Genomic DNA, 18,414 nt, shown 5'->3' on the forward strand with positions numbered 1-18,414 from the left:
CCCTCCATATTCCACCTTCATGAGCATTCTGATCCTGACCAGCTCCTTTGCTCTGGTCGGGGCTCTCTGATGGTATATGACATGCACTGCTCCCTTCCATGGTTCCCATGTCTGTTTGTTTCTTCCTTGGATTCGTAACCTCTAATGTGACCTTTCTCCCCTATTTCTTATGGGTTGGATTTGCCTTGCATATTCTTTCATTTCTCCTGAGGATTGTCAACTTTTTCAAGTTTCTTCCCATCAGATCCATCAACTTACTTTGGAGGACATCATCAGTGCTGGTATGTGTACCACTGTGCATACCTTTACATCTCACCATCTCCTTCACGTAACCATTTCCTGCTCTTTGGGGGTTTCTCATACCTCCTGTTGCTGTTTTGTGATAATCTTTTTCTCTGTGAGAAGTAAGTATTCCATTCATTTTATTTTTTTGTAGGGGCCTTTCTTGCAAATTTGGATCTCACTCTGTGGCGAGTGTTGTCTGAGCAGGTATACATAGTCTTAAATTTGCACTAAATGACCTGTGATCATATACCATGCTAGATGATTGTGACATTGAGACTTTTCCTTCCGGTTTTGGACTGAAGATGAACACCCACCTGTGCTCTCCACCTTCCTACCATTATCCATATTTTATTTCCCAGGGGATCTGGTGTTGGTTGTGTTGTGGGTGTGCACCTGCAGAGGTGGAATCTTGGTACAGGAGGTCCTCTTCCCTGTTGGACCCATTCTTGAGGTGAAAGGTAGAGGACCCTCATCCCACCAAGGACCTGATGTACAATTCCAGATTCGGTCAGGTGTTGATTGAGGTCAAACTCACATTTATAGTCTATCATGCCCTAATCACTCTACGCAGAAGGGTGTCCCATTATTTATGTAATTTTTCTTGGGGGCTACTCCTTTTTTCAGCCTATTTGGTGACACATGGGTGATGAGTATACCTGGCTCAGAAGTGTGGCAGTCTCCCAAAGGTGTGTTGTTTTTAGTTTCTTCTCACACCTCGTGGTTTTCATTTGGATGCTTCCTAAAGGGAGATTATCTTCTCACCGGCCTTCCATCTGTTCTATGTGGGATTCTAGCTTTTTGTGAACGGAGGTAAGATATCGTATTGGAAGTTAGCATTTTCTTAAATGAAAAATCTATGTCCGATAGATACTTCAGATCACCTTTCCCACCTGTCCTCCCCACTTCAGGTGTGGTTTGGTGTGATATGACCAATCTCAAAGTGGTTAACAGCTGCAAGATTAGAGAGGTTGCTAGTTACGATAGGAGTAGTGTTGTGCTCCTGTTGGTGAAGGGTTGCTGCACAATCATTTGCATGTTAGTATGCAGATATCTTACGTTAACATACATGAGGGTAAGTGGGAGTATCAAGTCTAGTGGCGAGTGAAATTAGATAGAGGGCAATATAAATCGAGAAAGCTTTTTGTGAAAGGAGGTAAGTATCTTTTGGAAATACATTTTCAGTTTAAGAAAATGTTAACATTTTAAACTGAGTATTTATTTTCAGAGATTCACACAGTATTTGGCATCTAGCAATTGTACCTTCCAACTCAGTAATTTCGTGGATAGAAGTGGACTTCAAGGTAAGTGCTATTCCTTTTTCATTAACTAACCTTTAATTACATGTTGAGAATGGCAAATGCTTAGAAAAATTAGTAAGGAGAAGGATAACTGCTGGTGGACAATATTAAAAATGAGCTCTACAATTTACATATATGTTATTATATAACATTATATGGTATTATATATTGTAACATATTATATATATATATATATATTTGACTGGCAGTTGTCCTCCCAGCAGGTGTCCTCGACTGAAATTAGTTATGTTGGTTATTTCAGGTATTAAGCATAGTTGTTTACATATATGAAAGAATTAGTTTCTTGAAATACTATAGAATATACTACTTTGAATTATTATATTTTTTACTTATACATGCACAACTTTTAATACTGTGAACAGAGAGTAAAATTATCTTCATGTTCCTCAATTAATCCTATTCACCGTCATATAGTTTTTGATAAAATTTAGGTCTTTTATCTGTACTTTGCATCAGATAAACACTACAACATCCATACTGTTTACTATGGTGTTGTGGGCAGATATTGTATGTCATGTTTTCCAGAATTCATCACATGACAATTTGACTTGGATGCAGGTTCATCTATCTTCAAAATTGTGTACTATCTGACAAGGAAGACCTTGTGGCAGGAAAAGCAAGGAAAACATCATGTGCAAACAAATGCAATGTAGAAAAAGATTCAAATAATACTTCAGTTAGTAAGTGATAAATGAAAAAATTTTAAATTTTAATTTTTGATGTTTTTATATTTTCAGGAGATCTCTTTTTTCCAATTGAATCCCTGGACTCAATAAATTTTCAACTGCTAACATTAATACTGTATATAAAGTACATATCTCGATTATTTTGAATATTATAAATGTGCATTTGAGTGTACAGAAGTAGCTGTATTCACTGTCAGGTGGTACATGAAGATCTGTATATATATATGTGTGTGTGTGTGTGTGTGGGGTAAATGGTATTAAACTTTGTTATTTGTAGTACTATACTTGTGTACGTATCAAGAAAATGATTTTCTTTTGGTTACAGCTGCCCACATTTGTGTGCTTGATGATAGACATTTTTATTTATCACTAGTTAATTTTTCTTGTATGTACTTAAGTACAAAATAATGCGTATGTTCTAATATACTACATATTCTTGCGATTTTTTGTTGTACATGTACTCTAATTTTAACTTTCTTCATTTTTGATATTTTAATTGTTTAGGCCACATCAATCCTGGTTTTTTCTTTGGTAAAAAACATCAGTTATCATTATTTGAGTTTTGCACATCCTATAACATTAATAGTATATGTGTTGTAATATGGGCTATAGTTGTGTTATACATGTAGTATATAGATCAACAGTTTCAAATATATGCTAAACTAATAAATACACTTAACTTGAGTTAAAATAGAAGTAAAGAAAAGTTTTAAGCTATTTGTAGTATTCATTACCTTCTAAATATGTGAGCTTTAAAATAATATTGAAAGAAAAATTATATAATACTAGCAGAAATACCTGCCCTCTGGGCAGGTGTAACTGCAAGTTCCTACAGGAAGCTATTGGGCCTGCAGCCTTTTCTGGAATTGTCTGACAGTTCTACAACAACATACTCATACTTGACATTCAATAATGTTCACCATCCATGAGAAAAAGGATTTTATTGAAATTTTAGTTTAAAAATGAGCTATCATCACAACATTACATCACAGAGTAGTTTCATTGAAGTATTTCTTTGTAGACTAAAGAAAAAAATAATAATTTTTCTTAAGTTTGTTTTTTGATTGTTTTATATTTGAAACTTGCACCTTTTAGTTTGTAATTTTTGTTGGTTAAATCTAAAACATATCAATTTTGTGGAAATTTAAATTGTCTTATTTATTGCTCAACTATAAAAATACTGCCTAGCTATAAAAATATTACCCAGTTATGATTGGTGATGATCGGTTGGTAGCTTCCGAGATCCAAGTTTTGGATGTATACATTGCAAGCTCCATTATAACAAGATACACACACTAACCATTGTAATGAAATAAAGTCAATCACATTCTTAGCTCATTGTTATTCTATAGTAAGACTTCTGAGAAGAGACCTCGCCACCACACACAGTTTAACTATCCTCCTTACATGTCTACCAGAGAGATTCGTATGCCACTAACCTTGAGGCAACTCCCATTTGATTTCACATGATTTTACCTGAATTGCACTACTGCATCATGTGACAAAAGCCCTCTATCAATGGGAGAATGCACACTTCTATGCGCAATACCTCACCCTATGCAGTTACACTCATAAAACTTGATTATTTTCCTCAGCACTGAATAACACAGATGTGTTTCAATTTTTCCAGTTTTCTGGGATTTGCATTTTTAATGAAGTTTGTATTTCATTATACTTATAATGGCTGGAGACGGCTTGAATGGGTAATGAAGAAAACTTTAATATAAGTTTAACATAACAGAAGTTTTTCTTCATTACCCATTCAAGCCATTATTAGTCTCAAAGTGGGTTCCTCGACTTCGAATTTGAATTCATTATACTTAGTTTATCATGAATTCACTATTTAATGTGTTTTCAACCAGTTCTTGTGTGAGTGAGGAAATCACTCATGTGCAACAAATTTCAATCATGGCTTTTGGAAGTTCATTAACTGAGGACAACGTGATGGCCATTGTTCAACAAATTGTGGGAGCCAGCTCCTTTGGTTCCCATACATTCTTTTGGCATACCTTCCCCTCACTTGGAAACAGAGACTGAGGAAGATGAATTTGAATGCCTTTTTACCTTTCCTGGATTTATCTTAGGAACTTCCCTATCAATCCAGGAGGGCCCTCAAACCTCTTTATTTTTTCAGGACTTAATCTCTTAGGTATGTTAAATTTTTTCTTCTCTTCCCGTGTCTTTTGACAGTTTGTAAAGTTCACTCCATAAACCTAACCCTCATGATTATTTCGTATTTCCTTCCTCTCCTTACACTGAGATTCAGGGCAGTTATTTTCTCAATCAAATTTGTACCCATAATCTTATGCCTTGCACTCCCTCATTTAACTGATTCTTATGTTTTGGCATAAAATCAATATAATTTTACATTTTTCGACTCCCAGTCTTTCCTTGTTTGGGAAGCAGACTCTTTTATCTTCAATTTCACTCACCAGTGATAAATTTTCTCGTCTTTGTTTTTCCTCACCACTCTCCTTTGCTACTGCTCCTTTCTACACCACATGTCTGTACTTCAAACAAATTTTCTGGGGAATTTTGTTCAACTTTTTTCTTTTCTTTTTTTTTTACACTATGGTCTGTTCCACCTCTTCTGTCCTTTACATACTGACCTGATTCTTCTATTGCTGGGACTTATTAGGTAAGGATACACTTCTTTCTTGAGTATGTCTACCCACTTCGTTTTTCTGTGAACTTCACCATGCTTCCTTTCTTTGTCTAGAGGTCTTTGATGATATTCCCATTTCTCTGGAGTCTTGGGCTGAAGCAGTCCACCACCAGTTATCTCTCTTTTCTTGCCTTTCTCAACCTCACCTTTCTACTACTGTTCCTTGACCTGATTTCTCTACCCCTCATCTTTCTATTCCTACTTCCAGACCTTCTTCCTCTACTTGTTCTCCTTCTACTTGATGTCAGACTCACTGGTTATCAACCAGTTGGTTTGAAACCCATGTGGGCACATCTGTCACATTTTGCAGACTTTTGGGCTCAACTCTTTTTACCGACAGATGGGTTTTTCAAGTTCTCAATCATGGGGTGTCTCTCCATTTCTCTTTTCTTCCTCCCCTACAGCCTCATTTTATTCTCCCTCTAATCGTGTTTATCTTCAACATCTCAAGGAGTTAGTGTTGGATCTGTTGGACCAATAAAACACCAAGCAAGTCCATGACCCATTCCTGGGTTTTTATTCTCTTCTCTCTGTGGTCCCCAAGAAGACCAGGGACTGGCTTCCTGTGATCAACCATTTTCATTCATTGGATTTCTGCTTGTCCCACACTATCAAATGGAAACTTTTGTTTCTCTAAATTGGTCATTTTCTCCCAGACTGTGGATGACCAAGGTCAGTGTTTTAGATGCATTCCTCCACATTCCAATTTCCCTGTCCTCCAGGTGTTTTCTTTGCTTTGTTCACCAGAATCATGTCTTCCAGTTCTGGGCTCTTCCTTTCAGGATAGCATTAACCCCTATTTCTTCAACTACATTATGAGAATCTTTACTCAATGTCTTCATGAACTGGATCTGCAATTCCATTTTTACATGGACATTTGGCTTCTGTCTAATTCCTAGGCAGAATCATCTCTCCACACTTCTCTTCTTCTTCACGAGGCTGCTCATCTAGGGTGGCTCATCAATTTCTCTCAGTAGTTACCAACCTTCTTCCATTTGCCAGTGAACTCTGGAGTGTCTGATCATCACAATTCGAGCCTCTCCTCCTTTCTGTTTTGGGGATCGTGTTTTCTCTGGAACCCCTTATTCCTATGGGTTGCAAACACATGCATTTCTTTCAGTATACATTGCACAACCTATGGAATCCCTCTTGAGATCCATTGTCCTTGATTGTGCATCTTCCTCCTCCTTTCCTTGAGGAACTATATTGGTGGCTGGACTGTTCCAACACCACCTCTGGAATTCCCTTACCACCCCCAGATCAGATTTTCATCTCCTCACTGATGCTTTCATCTCAGGTTGGGGAGCATCTTTGAAATGACAAGCTGATCTTGGGCTCTTGGACACATGATGAGTGTTGTTTTCATCAGCACATTTCCTCTCTTTTGGTCCCATGTTCCTCATTCCTCTGCTCTGGCTATTAATGCTATTTGCCAGGTCTGATCTCACCAGTTGAAAAATAAAAGAAAATTGTATTAATTGTACTGTGAAACTCAAACTCAAACTGGAGGCTAACATAAATTTTAAATTATCTGTTTTCCCTTCAACTATTAAACCTGGATCTAAGTTCCCTGAAAGTTGTTGAATATTTTCATATATATTTATAAGGCAAGTTGCAACTTTGGCTTTATATGTAAAAAATTGTATGCACATATTTTAATTAAAGAAATTAACATTACAAGTACATTTAGCAAAAGTACTTTAAAGAAAAATAATATTATTACTAATATAAAAAAGTGGAATATACAATTTTTATATGCAATTTCAAAATTGCTTAAAATTCCTATCAAGTTCAGATTAATAACTAGTTCTTTAGATACAGTTGCTAAATCTGTATCTATTGTTCTTAATAATATTCTGGATGTTATGTTTGAGAAAAATTAAAACACTATGCTTAAATAATCCAGATAACTGTTTTTGGATTATTAAGAACAACATTCCAGTTTTGGAATGTATAAATAACTTAAATGTTTCAGATACGGCCAGTTTTGTTTCTACTTATGATTTTACGATATTATATTCTAAAATAGATCTGAAAGATTTGATCAAAATATTTAATGACCTGTTCAATAATTTTGTAGATACAGAAATGGATATTCTAAAATTTAAATTTAATGTAGTCCAATGTAAAAATATTCTTCATGTCTGTGTTTTTAATAGTTATAATATATTACTTCTAATGAACAGGTTTATGAACAAACAGTGGGTATTCCAATAGGAGGGAACTTCTCTCCAAATATGACCAATATGTATTTGTTTTTATGAAAACTCGTGAATGAAACAGGTTTCAAATCCTAAGTTTTATATATATATATATATACTTTTTGTTACATAGATGCTTTAATTGCTATAAATAACCAGAAATTTACACCATGCTTAATATATCCAAAAGTACTTGTAATGGAAAAAGTAACAATGATCATGTTCATGGCAAAGTACAATTGACTAATTTTGATAAGAGAAAGGCATTCTTGGTCTAACTACCCCCAATAGTGTTGTTTCATGTATAATGCTGTGCTATAAGGCATAATTATATCACAACTAAAAAGATTTTGAACTGTTTGTAACAATAGCATTTCTTTTATGGATAATGTTATATTATTCATTAATAAACTAGAAAATAATGGTTATAAATATTGGTAATTGAGAAAGTTTTTTGCATTAACTTATAATAAATATGAAAATATTTAAAAATATAAATTTTTGATAAGGAAAATACCCTTTTTTTTTCCACTAGTGGTAGTTAACTACCTTTAAATAGATAAAATTATAATTTATTCAGTATAGCCTGGACAGGAAAGACCAACTTCAAATAGCTGGGCTTATCTCAACTGTCCCATGTTATACTTGAATAATTTTACAAGAGAAAAGGGGAGTAATATGAACTACACAAATTCTGAGGTAGGGTATGTAGTTCATTTTAAGATGATTTTAAATAAAAAAATTAAATTTTATTTAAAAAATATTATGTTATCTTTTTAGAAAAGGGTGGAAGTTGGGAATAACTTATAGTAGAATTATTATGGTGAATTTATTATTTTTTTATACTTTAGGAACTATTAGAACTTTTAAGGGGTGAAGGTTGGGAGAAACCTTTAGTATAAATATTTTTAGGTTGGTTTTATTTTATTTCTACTTTTGATATTAGTAGAACGTTTAAGGGTAACTGGCTGCCGGCAGTAACAGTTGAGATGTTTCGGGTATAAGCACTCAACTCTGCATCCTTAATTGATTTTCTATGATTGCTAAGTAGTTTTTTCATTTGCTATTGGATTTTGTCTGATTGGATATCCTCAATGCTTTTGGGAGCTATCACCACAGACAATTTCCATCATGACTTCAAGGTTACGACAGGAAATTACAATGGACATTATAAAATAATTCTAAGGCTTATCTTATATTAAGTTCATTATTGTTTTATAGTGCTGATTTTAATTGCCTATTAACAACTAATGTGATTAATATGATAATAGTTTTGAAGTTATTGATATATATACACTCACACACAAAAAAAAGTGTAATTCTAGATTAGAAGAATGGCAAATACAACAGAGTTAGATAAAAAGTTTCAGCTTCAATTTCCAATGTATCCAATATAAATGCGTCAAGTTAATTGTTCTCATTATACGAGAAAGGCTCACAAGACAGCCTTGATTATAGTTGAATTATTCCATTATTGGTTTCCATACATTGAAATATTTAATTTGATACATTTATCTTTAAAAGAAGAGAGTATATATATATATTTCTGTACAGTATATACTTGCAAAAGCAATTATAAAATTAACTGAACTTGCAAAACCACTGTTACAAGATCAACCACTCGCATGTGCAAACACATGCACCATATATAAAATTCAGGAACTTTGTAGCTACTAATTCTACTTTCCAATTACCTAGACTTCAAGATAGTTGCTAGTCTGTTCTTATGAAGTGTAAAATATGTAGAATTTTATTGGTTGTTTTAAATCAAGGTGTCATTGCAGCATTTTGTTTCTAATCATCAACATTCATACATTTACATTCTTTGTTTTTCTGATTCTTCTTCTTCAGGTTATGATATGTCTACTTTTATCAGAAGGTATGCAAAATACCTTAATGAAAAAGCTGTGTCTTACAGAACAGTAGCTTTTGATTTCTGCAAGGTCAAACGAGGGTAAGTTTTTAAGAAAATTCAAACATTTAAAAAATTCTCAGAATATTAATCTTATAGACTGGAAAATTTATTGGTACAAAAATTGTTATTGGCAGGTGTTTTGGCCAGAATGGAACCAGTTTTGGAAAGTTTCATAAAATAAAAACAATTTTTTTTAACTGTGTTCATCTGGTAGTTTTTTGTTTTTCATACTCGAGCAGGGTTTGCACAGATTTTGAAAAGTCCTTAAATTTCAGGATTGTCTTGAAAAACTTTTATATTAAAATTTTGTTTTAAAAAGCCCTTGAAAAATCCTTTAATGTAAGTGTTCTATAAAATTTCCATTGTAACATATCCTTTACTTTTATGTAATTGAGCTTCTCAGGCATTTAGTGAGGTCAATCAATTGCCAAGTTGTTTACTTTTATTAGTCGTTATTATTTTTGCCAGAACAACACCCATTCAATTCTCCCATAGCTTCCAAGAAGCTTGAATTTTCATCATCTTTTCTCCACCATAAACCTGTATTGCTAACATAATTTTCTAGTGTAAGTGTGATGCAGCAAGTGTTGAAGGTAAAGCCAAGCAGTGAGTAAGGGAAAATGACAATAAATATTATTTTATGTTATATTCTTTGCTGAAAATGCATGATATTTGATGTGAGGCTGTTTTCATCAGTCGAATGCTGTATTACCTTGTCTTTCATCATGGAGAAATGCATATTCGGTAGGAAATAGTTGGATTAAGATGAATTCAAAAACTGGGTAAGAGAATAGAAGGGTTTTATCACTATATAGTGAGTTGTGTCACTTGTAATGAATTAATGGATTTGAGAAAGATGGATGACAGTGAGCTAAGATTGCATGTACATTGTGTGAGTGTGAGAAAAGCTGAAGGTTCAGTTACTTTGGATAGTGGGCCAAATCCAGGAAGTTGCCAAAAGTTTTATGAATTTTTGTTTTTGGGAGTCCTAGAAAAATTGCAGTTGACTTGAATTCCATGAATTTTATCATCATGACTGTGTTCAAATCCTGTTAAATCATATTTTCAATACACTTCAGTGAAAGTGGGCTTATGATATATTTTAAAAATAAGTATACACTGCTATTTTAAAACATAAACATCTAAAAAGGAAAATTTATTATTCTGTTGATTTTAAAAGTAAAAACTTTTTATTGGAAGTTGTAAAACTGAAGATATTTGTTAATGGACTTAACATTGTGAAACACTGCAAAAGTGTTGCCAATATATCTTGTATAGTACATTTTTAAAGTGTTCAGGACAGGAATGTTACCAACCTTTTCATGGAAGCAAAGAAGACTGGAGCTCATATACACTCTGAAGTTCACCAAGACTTGATGACAACTAATCAGAATTTGGTTCCTAGCTGCCTACAGGATCCATTTAGCATTATTTTCAAAATTTGGTTCAATTACCCATTCACAAGCTTGGAGGACCAAACTTTACACACATGCTTAGGTACTGCGGGTGGGTGTCCTAACAAGTTTTTTTTTTCATGTAGGCCTCACACACACACACCTTTGGATAGGTATAAAAGTAATTGGGGATAAGGAAGAAACTTGATCTGTACCTTTGGACCTCTGCAAATCATGAGGGGGCCTTTGAACCCTGCAGCAGAGCATGGGTATTTTATACTAGTCATTTCGAAGTTTTCAATTTACAGTTTTGAATATCCTCTTACAGAACCACATTTTTGAGGAAAACCATGATGTTTACAAGTATCATAAAAATACATACATACAGTTACAAATAATGTAGAAAAAGTGGCTTTTGTATTATGTAGTGTAGCTTTCTTAGTAGATAACTGTTTCATTTGTTGGCTAAATTTAAACATTTTTTATATTTTCCTTAAACACTAACAGTTTTTCTTTGCATTTATTATTTTGTTCTGTTTTTACATTCAGTATGTTACTTTTTTTCTGAATGTTACTTTTGTTGTTTAATGGAAAACATTTATACCAATTTTGTTTTTAGTTTAGTTTGTGAAAATATCCATATATTTTAATATTTTTTATTGACCCATTGTTTACAGATGTTGCAAAAAAATTCAATTAAAGTTAGCACTTTGGATTTTTTTAATTTATTACTTTATATAAAAAAAATTCATAAGATTTATGTCAAATAAAATTCTAAACCTTAAAATTTCAGTTCCAGTTTTATTTTATAGTTTATTTGGGGTGGGGGTGGAGATGATGCCAGACAGAATTTTTGAAAAAGTAATGTTGTCATGTGCTCTCACAAAAAAGAAGTGGATAGAGATATATAACAGGTTGGAAAGAGTTAAGCATGTCTTTAATTAAGTTTGTGAAATAGAAAATCTGTATTTATGCCAACTATTCAATTTTTATAAATTTGTGTTGTGAGTTATCAACATAAATTATTATGTCAAACAGGAAGGAAGATGGCATGCTCAGAACTATGAACACAGAAAGAGTAAGTTTATTTCTTTAATTATTTTTTTTATTTAGAAGTTGACAAAAAGGTTGATTCATACTTTATAATCATGAGGTAAATGTTACATCACACACACAGATGAGATTGTATTAAGTTAGCTATTTATAAATGGCCAAACGTGACTGATTTATTAATAAACTAGTGTTCCATTTTCATATTCTTGTGTTTTTCTTTTTAATTAGTATTATGGTATTTGAAATGCCATTTCTTAACATAGGCTGCTTTTGGTGATGAAAGGACATCACACTTAACATGCACATAAAGTTACTGATGAAGAGTGTAAGTCAACAAACTTGGCAAAATCTGGCAAATCCAAAAGTGACATGATAGTCTGAACTCTACACTATTTCCCTGAAATACACTATTTTGCTGATGAAAAAATGACAGCCCATTTTAATATTTTGTGGGAATTTGTATAAATTATGGATTATAAAAGTAAGTGAATATGTGCCAGAAAATATGTATATATATTACACACACACACATATATCTATATATATTGGTATCAAATTTAAAAAAAAAATATTTATATAGAAGAAATAAAATATTTCCTTTCTGAATGTGAAGTGATGTTTTTACCCTAGTTGCTGAAGACTCTACCAGTTCTTCAAAATCATCTAGACTCTCTTTTAGAATTTGATGTAAGTATTGCCTCATTTTTTTAATTATCTTAGGCTAAGAAATCTTGTTATTTGATTGTTTGAATTAAGCCTTATTTTTATATATATACATCAACGTTCAAATTAAGTTCCCTTAAAGTTTAATCTGCACACATCCCATTCATGTCATTTGAAATGTCTCAGTTTTATATTATTGTTTTGTATTATTGCAAATGGTATTATTTGTGTGACTGTGTGTCATGATATAAAAGACTGTTTAGTTTAGATGTTATTGATTGATTTGTTTTTGTGAGTGAATATTTTAGATTTTGTTATAATAAGAATTAAGGGCAGATGTTTTTGGGAGGTTTTGTTAATAATTCATTGATGTTGAGACTATTGAACATTGCATGCAATACATTGATGTCGAGAATATAGAAGGCCGACAAACGATTAGGTGATAAAGAAATAAATAGTGTAAGACAAGTGAGAAGCACCAGGCAGATAATAGCAGGAGAAAGTAAAGTTACAACAGGAAAAGTTAATTATGTTGAGAATATATAAGGGGGCCAGACAATTAAGTTATAAAGATATAAATAGTGTGAGACGAGCGAAAACAGCAGACAGATAATAGCAGAAAAAAGTAAAGTTAACTACCATAGAAGTGATAGGCCTAACATTTAATATGCTAGAGTAAGACTAACAGTAGAAAAGAAGATAAGAAAAATAATATATTCTGTCAAAGCGTGGTTCTAAAGTAATTGATTCAGCCTGAGTGCACTTTGACAGAGGATCTTCAGAAGAAAGAAGATCAAACAATTACGGCAATTTGTGCCACAACTGTAAGTGAATCATACACAGAATATTAGTGAGATAGTAATAGAGAAGATAGTTTGTCTTGTCAACTGAAATTGTAAAGTAATTGAATAGGCCTAAGTGGACTTTTGACAAGAAGAAAACTATATATATTGTGTTTGTGATACGCCTATAATTTTTATAGTGTGAAGAATTTGTTGTACAAATGTTTAACTTATTTTGAATATATATATATATATATATATATTTTGAAAACAAATGAAGTGTGTACTGTTCATTTATTGTTGTATTTACCACTAACAAGCCACAGACACCTACTGTAAAAGAATCTAAGCCCAACAAAAACATAGTATATATATTTATACTATTAAGAAATATAAGTAAAAGCCTTTTTTATTCTGACAGTTGGTAAAAAGAAGAGTATATATTTTAAATTCTGTATGTTGCATTGTCTGTTAGTCACTACAAGTCTTGCAGTGTAACTAGAAAGTCACTTCAGAAGAAGCTGTAGAAATGACACATTGAGCAAAATAGATATAACCTTGTTCAAGAGTTAATGGCTATTTCTTGATCATACTACATGCCTAAGTTAATTCAGTCAACTTTATAGCATAATCCTGACGAAAAAGTTAATGAGTATTTCAAAGATTTTAAGCACAATAAAAACGGAATAAGAGTTGTTTAAAGGTCGAGGCTTAGTTCTGGAATTAAGGTTAATCCACAATGATGAATAATATGCAGAGTGGTGATTCAGTTACAATAACCATATATGTGTGTATGTATGTGTGTTTATACGCCCATACTAGTTTTTCTGAGTTAAGAACCTCACAAATACTTATCAGTTGTAATACCAAGTGAATTCTGAGAAATTTCTTAGTAATACTTTCTAACTATCAGCCAAGTTATTCATATCATCAAAAATTTTATTGCCAGATAATTTTAGTAATAAAATATTTGCTACATAATAGCTTTTAAAGTTAACATAATCTAAAAATCATCATCATTGATGATTTGAAAAATTGTGTATATTTTTTTAAACCTTTAAATACTACACTGATATTGGAGCATTTTAAAAGTATTATTTTCTTATTTTAATTTCATTTTAAAATTGATCTTCCTTTTAGTGTGAATATTTCTGAGAGTTTAATATTTTATGTTTTCTCCTTCCTTTTCCAGTGTAGCTCCAGTGATCTGAACAATGGAGTGGTGAATTCATGTTTCATGCTTCTTTTTCGAGATCTAATCAGGCTTTTTGCATGTTACAATGATGGAATTATTAACCTTTTAGGTATGTAGTCACAAGACAGTACAGTTATTCTTAGCTATGATTTATGGAATTCTTTACAAGTGCTAGAATATAAAACAGTAAAATAAATTTTCTAGAAAAATAAGCAATTGCTTAAAAAAATAATACTTCTTTCAGTAAGTATTCTCAATGCTGTTGGGAAGTATGACTTTGCTAATTATACTTCTTTTCCTCTTCCTAATTGTGAGGTATAAATTTTGCATATACAACTTATCTCTGTTTAAATACCATTGCATAAGCTTTAACCAGGTGGTAATGATAAGTGTTTTAAAAGATTTATATTACCTTGTTTCTTAAATCCATAAGACTATTTTAGGTGAATTTTCATTAGTAATCTATTACATACTTAACTTTAGTGTAACACTTGTCATTTTAATTGTGTGATATATATGGATAAGGTAAGATACGTTTCAAAACAAAAAATATTGTGTGATTCAACTAAATTTATCTGTATTTGTAAAATATTATAAAATCATGGTAAAATATATTGTAAATCCTTTATGTATAAAGTTCAATAATATTGTTTATTGTAATTATTTGTAATTACAGTTTTTATTATTAGGAACATTTTATGTAAAATTCATGTATTCTTGCAGTATTTGAAAAATGGAGCAGTCTTCCTATGGTCATGGGTCAAAGGCCATGTTATCGCGTTTGTAGACTGTCATTCAAAATTTTATTGAACTACTATTTTATTAATATATGTCAATAACTTTGGTATCAAATTGTAAATTATAATTCAAATTTTAGTATCATCCTTCAGTTAATTTCTTAACTTAAAAGTAAATGTTAATAAAGAAATCCTAAATATTGATTTTTGTGTGTCATGTAGTATGTTGAATGCAGCATTGGTTCAAATTAGATGTTTGTGATGTCCAAATACAAAGTATAGTTTCGTATGAATTAGGAACTGAAATTACTGATATTGACAAGCTAGAATATAAGAACCTCTTATCTCTTCTATTTGCTGAGATATCACTCATGTACTGAAACACACACACAGTAGGCCCCGCCCTCCTCTTTCCATTTTTGGAAACACTCCCTTATGTACAAGTACTTCTGTCTCTGACATGTGAATAACCAATCAAAAGCTCAGAATGTCTCCCTAGTGGCTTTTTTAGCTATTTTGGAGTATTATGACATCAACTCGTTCTTTTGATCCAAGATTTCAGGATGGTAAGTTGAGTCTTTAGTCTGCTCGACATTTCATATATTTTTAGACCCAAATACAGCTTAGTTACTACACTCGATAAATTATAGTGAAATTCTATGGTAATGATATAGTAATTTATGAATTTTTGGTTATTTTAAATGTATATATGAAACCTAAAAAAAAATAATTTTGTTTTACATCCTCCATGTGCGAAATTGGATAAGGCTTAGGAATCTATGGCACGCTGCAAATGAGTACAAAGATCGTAACTAGAAGATGTAATTATTTTCTGTAATTCTTTATTTACTGTTCTAAGTTTAAGAAAAAGAACTTTTAATAACTTATTTGTAAATCGTAATAATATATATATACATACATATATAATGTATTATAACTGAAATGTGACTGTATTTTACAAAATACTAGTCCAATAAAACACAGCCAAGACAGGTCTCTTGGTAAAAGCCAGTTTTATACTCTCGGATACAGTAACATGAATGCATGTGTGCCACGTCACTGCAACTTCAATAATGTTAGCCAGGCTCGGCTGAAAGGTCAATATCATAAAAAATAATGAATATATGTAAACGTATAATGTTATGAAATTTAAGCTATTTATACTAAACATATTTGTTTCTGTGTTATAATTTGTAGTCATTCCAGAACAAAAGAAGCATAATTTATATTTATTTCCTAATTACCCAACAGTAAAGAGATACAGTAGTGAATATAACAGATAAGATAAAGTTTTTTCTATAACAAATTTGATAATTATCTCGAGGTTATAAAGATTTTGCTTGTGAAATTTGAAAATGTTCTAATGCACAAAAGTATTTTTAATCTTAAAATCAAAATTACTTTGCATGTTGGAACATTCTGAAAGAAAAAGTTTATGAGGAAATCTTTAGTTAAAAAATCTTAATACTTAATTTAAAAACCTGATATTTTGTGTACGAAAGCCTTGTAATGTATACCAATAACTTGCCAAATTTTGTAAAGGTATGCATATATTAGCAAAAATCATAGTATAATTACTCTCATGGATACTTTCGCGTTTACAAGCTGGGTGGAATCCACCCAGCCCATAATGAAAGGGTTAACAAATTTGTTGGAGTAAAAATAGTAGATTTTTTTAGATATAAGTAATGTTTATTTAATTTTTATGGAAATTAAAATGTACAAACAATGATGTTTTGTACAAATAGTTTGAGTATTCTTGTAACTCTTCCAAATGTAATTTATATATTGTTAACATTTATTGTGCTGTGTCTTACAGAAAAGTTTTTTGACATGAACAAAAAACATTGCCGAGAAGCATTGGATGTTTACAAAAAGTTCCTTATTCGAATGGATCATGTAGCAGAATTTCTTAAGGTTGCAGAAGTAAGTCAAAATATGTCCTCATAAGCTGTGCTCATTAATTGTTGCAATATATTTAATAATACACAAATATTCATTTCTTCCCATCTGGTCTTTTTTCTTTTTTTAGATTAAATTTGTTTTTGATAACAGTATACATTTTTACAAAGAGAAAACTAAGAAGGCAATAAATTTAATAATTTAGAAATCAACATCATAGCTTGTACTTAAATATCTTCCAAACAAAAAAACTCACTTTGTGTAATCTTAAGTTATTTCAGGTGTTAAAATAATTGCTTTATACTTGTAAATTTAAATTATAATGTATTTTTTAAGATAAAATCAGAGTCTAAATAATTTTAAAATGTGCATATACTGTCCCCCTTGTATGTGGTAATAATGGATTCACATTGTTATTTCATGCTTGTGTACTGTGTTGATAGAAAATACAGTTTTTGTTAACTGTAAACTTTGAACAATCTTTTTATATTTATGAATTAAAACAAAGACTGTTGTTTACATTTTTATGCTGTTACAGAATGTTGGAATAGACAAGGGTGATATACCAGACCTTACTAAGGTAAGCACAAATCTGTAAGTTTTAAGTTTGGGTTCGAGTATATCAATCCTGTTTTCATGATGATAGAAAAATACATGGGTTCAAGAAGTCTTGATAGAAATGAATAAAAACCCTATAACCCTAGCACTTTCGAAAGGTGGACCTTTCTTCTTCAGGGACAAACCAGAAGAAAAAGGGTCCACCTTTCAAAAGTGGTTGGGTTATAGGGTTTTTATTCATTTCAATCTTGCCTTAATACTTGTGTAGAGCCATGACTTGTCTATTTGGAAATAAAAATTCTTCAGTACAAATACGTGGAAGCTTTTCTTGTTAAAAAATAGATTTCATAAGAAAATATTATAAGGAATACTATTTTTTATTGAGAACTGTATAATTTTATGTAAAAATTACATTTTTACAAGAAATAGTAGATATGAAGGTGCAAAGGTAAACAAGATAAAAAAAACAGAATTAAAAGTAAAAAACAAGCAGGTATACATTATTGTAATGTAGACATTGGTAAAATGTGAACAAATGTAGGCTATCATGTTTAAAGTAATGTTGAAAACAATAAATACCATAAGTTTCACAAACAAATAACTGTAGATCATTTGATGTAGTTTAAAATTATCCGTGTATAATAGAAATTAATTCTGATAATATCACTTTTTAATGATTTTGTTGTGATGTTGTATTAAAACCACAGCTATTATAAAATCGTATTCATATGTGTAAAAGGTCTTTCCTGAGTCCTGATAATGAAGTGATATCTGCCAGAATATATAATTAGAAGCTGTAATTAAATTTTCATTGTGCATGAAAAAAAAAGTTGAATTTATATATTTTATTGAACTAATGCACAAGTCTACCACTACACAAATTTCAGTTACCTATGATATGTTTTATAATGATCTCAGTATATTTGTATGGTCATTGAAAACCATTAAATTGTTTATTTGAATCTGAATATCACAAAGATGTTAGCAAGATTTTTTAAAAGGTGTACATGGTTCGTACGGGTCATGGAAAACCTGGAAAGTCATGGAATCTTACTTTCA

At 31.4% G+C, this 18,414-nt stretch overlaps 1 protein-coding gene across 3 annotated transcripts in view; it reads left to right on the forward strand.

Moving 5' to 3' along the window:
- Positions 1-18,414, forward strand: part of LOC106462658 (phosphatidylinositol-binding clathrin assembly protein LAP-like) — a 66,993-nt gene that overhangs the window by 14,747 nt on the left and 33,832 nt on the right. For all 3 annotated transcript variants that reach the window (XM_022390238.1, XM_022390241.1, XM_022390244.1), the window contains exons 3-9: positions 1,511-1,586; positions 9,008-9,110; positions 11,504-11,543; positions 12,149-12,205; positions 14,156-14,267; positions 16,715-16,821; positions 17,336-17,377. In XM_022390238.1, coding sequence (XP_022245946.1) covers positions 1,511-1,586; positions 9,008-9,110; positions 11,504-11,543; positions 12,149-12,205; positions 14,156-14,267; positions 16,715-16,821; positions 17,336-17,377 — 537 coding nt within the window. The remainder of the gene's footprint in view (positions 1-1,510; positions 1,587-9,007; positions 9,111-11,503; positions 11,544-12,148; positions 12,206-14,155; positions 14,268-16,714; positions 16,822-17,335; positions 17,378-18,414) is intronic.

The sequence above is a fragment of the Limulus polyphemus genome, unplaced genomic scaffold (assembly GCF_000517525.1).
Source record: "Limulus polyphemus unplaced genomic scaffold, Limulus_polyphemus-2.1.2 Scaffold47, whole genome shotgun sequence".
NCBI lineage: Eukaryota > Metazoa > Arthropoda > Merostomata > Xiphosura > Limulidae > Limulus > Limulus polyphemus.